Raw genomic sequence first — 12,640 nt, forward strand, 5'->3', positions numbered from 1 at the left:
TTGCAAATCTTTGACTTGAAGATCAGTTTTGTGTATAGAAATACATGTTGTTTTTGGTTTAAGCGCTATCCAGCTTTTTCAATATAATCACAAACCAGTGCACTAATACATCTAATTACAGTTGCTACCACAATATTGAAATTTCATTTATTTTTCAATATTTTCATAAGTTATAAAGGTATATTGGTAGCAAGATTCAATTAGACTGTCTACATGTTGCACTTGCACTTATAAAGATGCTGATCTGTAGCTTTTCCTTTGGACTCATTAACCCTTTTTTTTTTTTTTCCCAAGAAAGAGATCTACAGAGGCAATGACGGGATACATTGCCCATGTTTTAGTCAAGGCTCTGATTTTTTTTTTTAAACTTACCATGGTTAAGAACACCTTCTTCCAGCAGTACTTGCCACATGCCAACAGCCTGGCTTCGGGAATGGACGCAAGGACTTTGCTGCATCATCCAGTCAACTAATTCTGTCCCCACACAGCACTGTCTGAAGGACAAATAAATGGACAGAAATGAAAAGGGAGGTAGCCAAGAGAGAGATGACATACACTATCTGCCAAGAACAGGGATGTCTTAAACTCTTAGATCTCGTTAAAGAAAAGACAATGTCACCAACTATGCATATATACTTCAAATACTAGTGAAGGTGTTCAGTTTTGTGAGAATCTGCTCAGCTAACAACAGGTGGTTTGGGAAATGCAATGTTCAGAAGGTCAGAGTGAGCCTGTGCTAGCTGGTACAAGATCTGTAGCACTGGTGTAACAACATTCAACCCAAATTTCAGAGGAAACCTCCCCTGTATTCAATGGGAGTTTTTCAGCATTCTGCATGAAACTAATCATCTAACACTGGTCTAACAGCTTTGCCAGTGAGAACAGCCCCTACAGGAAGAGTGAGTATTATGAGGGTGTTCCTTGATTTGTAACCAAACCGTGGCTAGACTGGATCTGGGGACAGTGGTTTGCAGGTCTACAGTGTTTCTGAGGCTCTCTCTTGCTAGGTACTGGTCACCTTGCAGCTCCTGACTGACCCAGAGGTAAAGAGCAGCAGGCCTCAAGTTCTGGAGAATGCCCAAAGGTGTTGGTGGGAGAAGCCCATTGGTCACTACATAAAATTCTGTCATAATACTTCCTAACAAAGAAGAACAGAAGCAAATGAGCAATGTGATCAAAAACTTACAAATCTAACTGATGACATCTGTAACTGACAAATCTGTAGCTGAACAGAGAAGCTGGCTAGTCCTTCTAGACAGGCTCTCATGGCTCTGCAGTTCATGCATTACTTTCAGAGACTAAGGAAGTAGATATTACTGCTGAAACGTAGCTTAAATAATGCTCTTCCAATTAAAATCCCATTTCGATGACAAAACTTTTCCTCACCTGGATACAATTTAATTTTTGGCATTCCATATTTAAAAAAAACAAAACAAGGATAGAACTGTAGGCGTTTCCCAGTTATGCATAAGACAAAATGGTGCAGTTAGTTGGACCAGCATTGGTCTTCATATATTGTACATGCTCTTTAGTTGTTCTAAAACACTGAGCCATGCCATGTCATGATAGATCAGCTCACAAACTTCAAATACCTTGAATCACATTAAATGTATTTTGGACTGTAATATGGAAAATCAATGCACTTATCCCCAAAGTAGATCAACAACATGATTTACTATTTAGAAAAAGACACTCAGAGGTTTTAAACCAATTTTTATTTAAATATTCACCAAATAATGCATTGGGTATTTGATTTAAACATTAGACACTAAAACAAATTGATTGTTTCTTAAGGCAACAGTAGATAGATCCTAACTCCCTGAAGTCAGATTCCTATTCTGCAAGTGCCATTGTTATCTCACTTCAGCATGACAGTGCTGCCACCAGCAGGAAGATAAGAAAGGCCAGCAATACACTGAAAAAAAGTAATTTTGAACAGAGCAGAACATCTACATAAGGAATGTTTCTCACTAGGTGAATTTTCAGAATTCCACACTGAGCAACACTACTGTAGCAATCTGTACAGTCATGTAATATAATTAATGAGATTTCCTATTATCTCTTACTAATATACAAAGAGAACAGAATCTACATTTTAACTTGATATTGCACAGAATATCCCAGCTAACTATGCTATTAACTTTAGAAGAGTTTTTGTATGTGAATGCTCTGTTCACAATCATGGACTCAATTTCCAGTCAAATTACTTCAGTAAGGATTTACCAGGGCCATTAAAGACCTCATAACACCCAGACTCAAATAGCATCACAGGATAATTTCAGACCTTTTGAGACCTGCAAGCATGGTAAGGCATAAATCACAAATCAGATGATGGCAGGCATAAAAATTCAGAGACCTCTATACAATCAGCTCACACACCTGTACGTCTTCAGATGATATTTACGATCTCTTATCATGTGAGGGGCTCGGGACAGAATTGCATTCCGCAAAATCTTTCCAGCTCTGAGGATCTTTTCTGAAGGAACCTTGGTGATCATGGAGAAAAAAAGGGACCAAGACACACAGATTTTAAACTTTCCACAGTCTCTGTACTGCCTTCTGCAAAACAAAGCACAAGTTCTCTTCTCCCTAAATTAAAAAAAATTCTTGCATGGATGCTTATTTATTCAGAGCAATGCAAAATATTGTGGATTTTAAATCTCACATACATATCACATCTAGAAAACACCATGCCAACTGATATGCATCGCACTGCTGGAAATGAGTTACTTCCATTTATCTCACAGCCTGGCCCTATAGCACACCTATGTCCTATTACCTGTGTAATGGTTTTAGTAGGACGATGTGGGATGTGAGGTTCAATAAGAGGTGTCTGAAAAATAAAATGAAATCAAATACATTTTAAAGGTTGAGAAGTAAAGTAAAATAAAAGCAGAAAAAAGAAAAACCCACAAACAAACAACAACAAAAACAAACAAAACAAACACCTGAACAAAAAAGCTGTAAAAACAAAGTATGCAAGTCCAAGCCATGTCCAGGGGATGTAAGTAGAAAAAGCTCTCTGAGGACATCCTAAAGACAAACTTGGCTTTCAATGTTCAGCAAATTAAAACAATGACATGACCTGTGAATATGAATAAATAAATGCATGTTAAGCTTTCCAAAGTACTAATGAAGTGCTCAGTGCCAACCATCACACCAGATCTGAGGCTGTCTGGGCACCCCTTCTGCTTGCTGCTCTCGAATCCCCGTGGGCACACCAGCATTGCTCCACAGGCAGCTGCCTCTACCAGCAGTCCTCCTGCCACAGAACTTCTTACCTCCTCTTCTGGAATAACATGCAAACGGGAACGATGAAAAGGCTCTGCTCCCAGTACCTGTCTTTCCTAAACTCTCAACACCTAGCTGGCAACACTTCCACAGCCGCTCACCAGAGCCTTCTGAAATACAAGAGCACACAGGCCACTTGCAGACACCTGGGCAAGGACTTTCACAAAGGGGCCGGTGAAAGAAAAATAACAGTAAAAGCAGGTGACGTGGGTCAGGTCAGGTGAACCACTGGCTGCATACTGCTGGGCTGCCAGCTGCTGGTCTCCTTAAACTGGGCATGTTTGTTAACTCCCACTGGATTTTAATGCTGTAACAAAGCACTCGTGGTAATCAGATAGGGCTAGAGCTACGAACGCAGCAGAAGACTACAGGTCAGCCAGGAAAGGGAGGATGAGGGAAGCACATCACAGAAATCAATAAGATGACTGTAATGGAGAGGCCTGTATATGGAAAACTATGCAAATGGTTTTTCATTTCTACTCAGGCCTTACAAGAAGTCTCTCAAAAGGCAGATCAATACAATTAAAGTAGGACTCTGGTTTTTCTCTTTAAACATCTAAACATTTTTTCAAAGACTCAGTTAAGTTATAAACACTTCTGTTACCGGAAGGGAGGGGGAATATCCCTTGATATTTGTTGGTTTCTGAACTCCTGTGAAGCATACTTTGGACAGTTTACATTTGCAGTTAAAGCACACTAGAATAGCAAGAATCTGTTGTAAAATGCCTCTAATGCAAACAAAACTATCAAATAAAAGTTTTAAACAAGAATATAAATAAAGGATCAAGTCAGAGATATCACTTTGAGCATTAAGAATTTTTGCATCCATTTTCTTTCCAAAAGGATTTCAAATTCTCATCAATTTCAATGAGACTGAAGGTAAATATATGCTTAAGAGGTTGGTTAAACTGGCATGAAAGTCAAGATGAAAATTATTTTAAAACTCTATATTCTTAAAATGAATCAACAAAGCACAATATACCCAATCTAGCTTCCAGATTTCAATTCCAGTTAGAAATATACTTCAAAGGAGAGATAAAACATGTAACATAAAGATACAAAACTTTTTAATAGCAATAGACTAGAGAAAATGAATACACATTTTTATTCCAAAGTGCATAAAACTAATAGTTGAATAAATTGAAAATGAATGAAGATTTGTCAATAAACCTCCAATCCTAACTGAAACAGAATATAAGAGAATATTTAGAAGAAATCTGATTCAACCTGAAAGTACAGGGAAAAAAATCCAGATGAAAGTTAAGTCACAACACAAGAATGTGCAGTAAGAAGAGCTTTCTTCTACATTTGATTCTGACCAACACAGTAGGACCAACTGCGAAAGCAGAAGGTGTCTTGGGTGAAGGTGATCTCATGAAATGATCCCTTGTCAGACCTCACAGAAGGAAGTAAGAACTTCAAAGTAGAAACAATACACTAGGAAGAAAAAATGCCATGAAAATGGAATACTAATAGCTAGATTTCTTGAATGGGTCATGAGGAAGCAAGAATAAGCTAAAAGGAGTTAAAAAGTTACAAAACGTACTCCACTAGTACATTAACAGTAAACAAAAACACAGAAAAGTGTTGATCTACTACTCAACAGAAGGACATCTGTTGACAGATAATTCAAAAAAGGCCAGGAGTCAATTTATTTTGTGTGTCAACGTTTACTGAAAAGATCAGTGACAGAGATGGCTAGTAGCAGAGTTAAAGGATTAAAATCTCAGCCTGAAAAAAAAAAGGCACGAGAAAATTTATGTAAATAAGGTATTTTCAGATCAGCTGGGTTTATAGAATTTCATGCAGGAAAACTGAAGAGTCTGAAAAAATTTAAAGACAGCGGAGGACATCTCAGAACCATAAGCAGTCATCTCTGAGAAATCCTAGGAACTAAGCAGCAGAAGAAAAATGGAAAAAGGAAGAGCTGAAACATTAAAGACATGTCAGCTTAACTTGTCTTCCCAGAAAAACAGTCAATTTGTAGGCACCTGGAAAAGAACAGGGAGGTGAATAACAAATGACATATTAATCAAGAACAAATCATGCTGAACTGATCCAATTTCCTTCCATGACCAGGTAGCAACACTGATGGATTAGGAAGAACCAGTAGACTTCTAACTCTTTACACAACTTCTGGCACTGGCTCATATGATAGCCCCTTGCACAAAGGTGATTAAATTTTTACAAAATAGGTGCAAAGCCAGTTGGAAAAACACATTTTGAAAGTAATTACCAGCGAAGCACTGCCCAACTGGCAGTTATACTAAAGGTCTGTTTTGAGTAGGGTTCTCAAGAACATACAGCATATCTGATCCTACTAAATATTAATGCAGGATGAAGTCAAATGTACACTCACTGATTCTGCAGAAGACTTCAGGGTGGGAGGGACTGCACACACACTGAAGAACATGTTTATAATCTGACATGGTTTTAATATTAGTTTGAAAAAATATGATGGTATCATGCAACACAGATAGTGCTGATTACTTTTCTGAAGCTGGCATAATCTGCTACAGAAAGACAGAATAGGGAAAAAGTATCTTAGTAGCAGTTCTAAAGACAAAGAAATAAGGTTTATAATGGATAATAAACAGAACTGAGTAAGCAATGCCATACTTTTGTGAAAGCAACAAATACTGCATGGGGATGCAGTAACAGATCAGATACATAATGAAGTTCTGCTTTAATCAACCTACATAAGACCTTAAGCTAAAACACTGTCTCTCCTTTGGCCAGTTTATTTCAAAAACACATAAACCAACTGAATTCAGAGAAGAGCAACAAGATTAATCAGAAAGCGCAACATAAATAATTAAAGTTGTTCAGCTGGACAAAAGACAAGTCTGAGCAGAAGTGCGACAAAAAAAGTCTTCAGATTTAAAAGGCCTTTGAAAAGAAGAAAGAAGTGACCAAGTCCATCATGTAGAGATCAGAAAACGGTTTAAATTGCTGCGAGAAAGAATTCACGTTAGACATTGGGGAAGCTTTTCTAACAGTGTGGACCATAATACTGGCACAGATTGCCAGGGAGATGTGGTTCCTCCATCTTCGGAGGCTTGGGAGGAAACCCAAGGTATGTCAGGAGTGTCAGGAACAGTTAATTGTGCAGGTGGCCCAGGGATGGACTAGGTGCTTTCCTAAGTACCTTTTACTCTCACTGTATGGTACTGTGTAATTTTCTAGGACACCTTTGCATGTCTAAATGTAGTTCAACCACAAGGTGACGCTTAAGGAGATGATCAATAATACAACCCTGAGCAGCAACCCTGGTCTCAAGAAAGCAAGGCAGTCACTCCTACTGAGGAACAGTTTCATTGATGCCCGAAAGACACGGCCAGCAAGGAGCACCTCCAAAGCTGCAGCCTCTGAAAGATACTGCAGTGAACTCTGGCTGCACTAACAATGAGATTAAATGCAAGAAATAGAACCACAGGGCTTGGACTGAGCTTGTAATAGAAAGGCAAGTCACGCTCCAAAGCCAGAGAAATGTAATATCAATTAGTTAAAAGCAGATACAGTGTTCCTATACCAACTTCCTACCAGAAGAGCTGGATTCTGTACGGGATCATATCTTACAATAATAGTCACAATTTGACTGAACTCCAAGATATGTTTTATGAGTCTTTACAGTTTTGGATCCCCCATTAAGGGTTACTTAGAAAGCACTACGAAATAATGAAGTAGCTCTTCCCTTACAATAGCAGACAGCAGTGTTTAATTACCTTCTTTACACGTTCCAGTATCTTTGAAGAATTAATATGATGAAAGCGCATAAATGTTGCAATACCTGGGGCTACTTGTTAATCACGTTTTTCAGGATGTCTGAATAAGGGGAAAAGTTATTAGGTGAAGAGCTCAAATATGTAAGCCAATTATACAAATTGTTGTCCATCTCCTGGCCACAGTAGCGACAAGCACAGCAGTACCATCCTGAGCTTTAGCTACTTCTTGCCCTTTTCCAATCAATGCCCACACTGTGATCTGCTGATCCTCCCACTGCAGGGGAGAAGCAGCAGATGGGTCTGGAGGGTGGAGAAGAGGGGGCTGCAGGTGTTGGAAGGGAGAAGCAGAAAGAGAAGAGAAACTGTGATAAAATGGCTTTCAGTTTAACATTAACAAACTTGATCACTATACATTTATGGATTCACATTCAAGCAAACCATTCATGAAGCCAATCACAAAACTCTCTTTAAATTGGAGATGAAGCAGAGTAAGTAACAATTTTAGCCTCCAGTCCTTTGAAGATTCAAATATACTTATGCATGAGGGCAATACCATAGATCTAAATAGGACTTATTCATGTGTATAACTTTATGTACATCTTTAACATTTATGTACATCTTTATGTACAACTTCATGACATCTCTGAAGAAACCTGAAACCAGGACACGGACCTTAGATGACAAACTACAGGGCATGGGCTACCTTTATTTCTGTGCTTCTTACATCACTGAACAAACAAATAAATAATGAATAACAATAAAATAGAGACCTAAGATGAGGTCTGTATTTGTCACGTTATGTAAATCTGCTAAACAAAAAGGTAAGAATGTCTCTTATATGAGAGAGATATTTTTCCATTCCCCTTAAATACCCTGTAAAGGGATGTTTCTTCTGAGCCTTTACATATGAATTAATACTTTAGATCTGCAGCAATTTGGATCTAGAGAATCAAATCATGGAGGGGACCTAACATATTACTCTCAAATTTTAAGGTAGCAATTGTGCCTTGCAAAGAGCTAAGAAGAAATAAAATAGAAGTCAGTGAACCTCAATGAATCATGTTTTTGTTGTTGTTTTGTTTTGTTTGTTTGTTTTGTTTTGCTTTCCCATGACCTCAGCATAGCTCATCTCTGAACAGAGAACAAGTTTCTGTATTTACTGGAGTTAAGCATGGCATGTGAGGTTGCCAGGGTGATGAGATAAACCTGTGCAGTACTGTTGATCCCTTATTTCCAACCAGGGCATTGAAAAGAATTGCAAGTGACATCTGTTTTCCTGCTGGCTGGCTGGGGATCCAGAAGAAACAAAAGACAAAAGCCACACAAGTTGAAAGGTGGCAGCAGCAACAGGCACATCACTATGAGGTTTATTTGTTTTACACCCTCAGAAGTTAATCCTATTGGTGATCTAGTGTCTAATCCAAAACCACTGATATCACTGGAAAGTGGCTTCAAATCAGGCTCATGGCATTTGATTCTCCTAAGCATATTTCAGGAACTAGAGCATCTCTAGCTCTTACTGGCTCTAACTGTCTTCTGGTGTCTGTCATTTAGAACTGTGCTTGACTCTCCTTGTATAAATGTCCTGAAAAGCTATTGCTACCCTTCCTGGTCCACTAGACAGGAAATAAAACATACAAAAAACATTCCCACAATACAATACACTGGAATTACAGCCAGTGAGTAAGATAGAGCTCAAAATTAGCAAAAGGTTTCACAGCTCTCCCCTTTCTATTCTTTTCACTGTTTCTCAAATCTATATACCCCTTTTCAAAAATCACAGAAAAGAATCACAGAATCATAGAATACCCTGAGTTGGAAGGGACCCACAAGGATCATCGAGCCCAGCTCCTGGGTCTGCACAGGACCATGCTTACAAAAGACAACCATACCTTCTTAAGAAACATCTATAAGCAGCAAAAGTGGGAAGCAGGACAAAGTATGGATGGATAAAACCACAGAGTCCAGAGGATATTTGCAAAATCACGGAACCTCCACAGAAACAGGAAAATAATCACATCTCAGAAATCTTATGAACTTCATAAAACTACAGCAATTGTAAGCCAAATAGACAGAGGTAAGTACAAGCTAACTAAACCAAACGAAACAGACTAGTAGAAATTGTCATGACCAATGGTTAAGACAGCTCAGTTTTATTCCTTTTAATAAATCAATTGACTGCATGACCTCGCATAGATTACAAGGAATTACATCGTGTTTCACTTTCCCCTTTTTGGAAAAAAAAAAAAAAAACACACTAATAATTCCTACCTTTGTAAAATGCTTTGGATACTACCAGTAAATGGGCTACTATCAAACTATTCAGAGTAATGACGACTTTTAAAATCTGTATTCTTTAAACATAATGCAATGTAAAGCTGTATTTTTAAATACATTCTAAAATTGCTTTTCTTTAGTAAGCTGTGTGCATTAATAGCATAAACAGCAAAATGCGTCTCTTTGAATTCTCAAATATAACCAGCGTAGCAAATTTATTTTAGAAAGTTAAATTGAAATTGCATTATTTAGCGCTTCTACAATGTTTCCTTGACAAACTGAAAATGTCCATCCTTTTAACACAAAATGATTCAGCCATTACCAAAAATGATACTTCACTGTGAATGTCAAAGGGAAAAAGAATATTGAAACAGACTATGACCAGTGCACAAAAAAAATCCAGAACATGGCTAATGATGTCTTATTTTCCTGTCATTTTTCTACTTCCCTGCTACAATGAAGCAGCTGCTATAACTACACTGCATGCATTGAATAAAATGTCAGAAAATGTTAACTCCGCTGTGAGCATTCCTGATATTCTGACAGAGGTGTGACTACGGTTGTCATAAGGAATCTCAACCCAGCATTGTTACTGGCTTCTCTGCTGCTGCATTTTTTTAATCTACAGAGCAATAAATAATTTTTTCATTGTCTTTTACAAGAATTACTGATTTCTTAGTTTCCATAGCTTTAATAGTATGTTTACCTGAAATTATTTACATCTTGAGAAACAAACTATAATGCTGAAGATGAAAAAGTACAATAAATATTAGGCTGCAAGGTTACTGTTTTTTAAGACTTGCCACTCATACATGCTTTAGGTACACAACAACCATTCAAAAGCAAACTGAAGAGAAGTTAAAGACTGATGAGCTTCTGGAGTATTTGTTTCACTTGCTCCCAGGTTCCTTTGTAAGTTGTGCACATACACATGTGCACACCTCCTAAGCTCCCGGGAACCATGCCTCTAGACGTACAGGATGGAATGGGCTCTCCTATACTTTGATCACACTCAGCCACCAGCACTGCCCACTGAGGACTGTGTGGTACAGTTTTAGATCTGGTTTCATACCAAGCTCAAGTTTCATACCAAGCTCAAGGGTGCCAAAACTGGATGGCTGGATGGAGTGCAAATTAAGGAGTGAAACTGTGACCCTATTGAAACTCTTGACTTTAATGTAGTCAAAACGTCACCCAAGTGAGCCAAGAGCTCCACTGGCTCCTGAGTGATACCAGTTTATTTACTGTATGACCCCAGCTAGTCATTCCACCTCCAAGTGTTTCAACTTCTCCATCTGTAAAATGGGGATGACAGTATCTATTCACATCACTGACAAGTGATGAGAACGAGCAACTGAAAACACTGCTGAATGCTGCAAGCGAAATCCTGGAAGTCTAGTGCCTACAATTTCATCCTGAGCATTTTATAATGATTTTTAACAGAGAAGGGAAAAACCATCAAAGTGAGACAGGGCTAGTGGGGGTTGAAGGTTACCCCCTGAATTCCCTGAGGAGGTCAGCAACAATGTAAAGCCTCTGGCAAGCAGGGAAGAGAAGTTAATTTAAACCCATTTTGTGGCTCTTCTGGTGATTCCAGGTTCCTTCTTCTCCAAGTTCAGGACAGTGCATTGTGTGAACATACATGAAATGAAGAAATGCTGAAGGAGTGTAACACACCTGTCTCAGATTCCAGCTGCCCTACCTACTCCTTAGTCTTCTTCCTGTCATCCTTTTCAGAAATAAATTTTTGATAAAAATGAAACTGAGAAGGAACAATCTAACAATATCCAGTGCAACATCATCTGTTACGCTACTTCACAGAAGGAGACCGTGTGATTTTTTAATGATCTACATAGATGTTTTCTGTCTGCATAGAGTATATTTCCTAATGCAGGTAAATGATTGTCTCTGTAGTATATGAATGTAAACAGAGGAAAGAAATCCCACACTGATGGCTCGACCACAACACATTTTAAAAAAGCACAAACCTTCTTTCAGCCAAGTATTACTTCAACAGCCTACAGTCTTCTGTCATAAACAAAACCCATTCAAGCACTTCTGTTTAATTTACATATTTGTACATCAGTGAAAGAGACAAGCATTCTGCTCTTGGCAAATATCCACTAAACAACCTTCTTATCTTCCTTAAAACTTCTATTTCTCCATGTCTACAAAAAGCTTGTCAAAGCCTCAGCTGCTGATATGCCAAACCTATTACCTGTCCCATTCACATCAAACACTGCACTTTATCTATTAGGTGCTTTTGTCTTAAAACTGGGTTGTAGTCTCCTTAGGGTAGCACCCTTCTTCATAGTGGTTCTGACACCAGACATCTATCTCTGATTGGGATACACCAGCATCGTCACAGCTCCCCTAAACGCAACGAGCCAGACAGATCTAACAGGAACAGAACCAAGCAACAAGAAGCAATGTGCACTGTCTGAGGACAACTTTTCAGCATCATAATCCCCATCTGCTAGAAGGAAACATCATCATCTGAGTCAGCAACAGGAAAAGTCCAACAGCATAAATTCAGGGAGGATGTATTGGCTATAAAGGGTAAGGAGGAACTTTCCTTTTACAGCAAAACCTAATTGTGGTCTCAACACATTTAACCAGCATGAAATGAAACTCGTAACTGCTGTACATACAATCAGTTAATTCAGTGTCATTCTGATATTACTGGCAGTAATTGTATTGATTAAGAACATACAAAGGAACTTGGAATCACATCATTAGATCTGAAAAATATGGATTAATATGCCCTGTTTTTCATATTAATTCCATAATACACTTGGAATAATCAGTAAATAAAATACAAATGAGCTAATGCACATCTGTGTGAACAGTAAGTATTCCCCAAGAAAACAATAAAAGAATAATACTAGCTATTCCTGCCAATCTGAGCAAAACATAATTAGAACTGGAGAATAATAAAGATTTCGTTTTTGTAAATTTGCTTCTTCCCTCCTAACTTCCTACAGAGCTTGCAACTGCCTAACTTGCTACTGTTTAAACCAGGCCTGTTCACATTTGTTTTCATTGTTGTGAATTTCAGCATGTCTTCCCTGATAACTAGCTGAGGACAGGCATCTCTAAGCATATTCTGGGCTGCTTCTGTTGCTAAATGGATCTTTATTGCAACTTGAGAAAAAAAAATGGCTCCACAAAAGCTCACAGAACACTGCAATAATTAATCCAAGATTAATACGGAGAGATGAAATTACTCTACCTGACATTTTCCCTGGCTAACCCCATCTCTTTACATCCCAATCCACCACAGTATGTTTCTGAAAGAAATGACCTCTTTTTACCTCTCTCAGTATGTAGCCCAAGCTCTGTAAATT

The 12,640-nt window shown here is 38.3% G+C and overlaps 1 protein-coding gene across 3 annotated transcripts in view; it reads right to left on the minus strand.

The window, feature by feature from the left end:
• The window catches only part of RAPGEF4 (Rap guanine nucleotide exchange factor 4), a 152,801-nt gene that overhangs the window by 53,643 nt on the left and 86,518 nt on the right, over window positions 1-12,640 (minus strand). For 2 of the 3 annotated variants that reach the window (XM_035568010.2, XM_035567993.2), the window contains exons 7-9: window positions 2,780-2,833; window positions 2,380-2,486; window positions 373-494 (exon numbers count right to left, since the gene is read on the minus strand). In XM_035568010.2, the coding sequence (XP_035423903.1) occupies window positions 373-494; window positions 2,380-2,486; window positions 2,780-2,833 (283 nt within the window). The remainder of the gene's footprint in view (window positions 1-372; window positions 495-2,379; window positions 2,487-2,779; window positions 2,834-12,640) is intronic. The other variant, XM_035568018.2, reaches the window with a different exon arrangement.

Source organism: Cygnus atratus, chromosome 6 (genome assembly GCF_013377495.2).
Source record: "Cygnus atratus isolate AKBS03 ecotype Queensland, Australia chromosome 6, CAtr_DNAZoo_HiC_assembly, whole genome shotgun sequence".
NCBI lineage: Eukaryota > Metazoa > Chordata > Aves > Anseriformes > Anatidae > Cygnus > Cygnus atratus.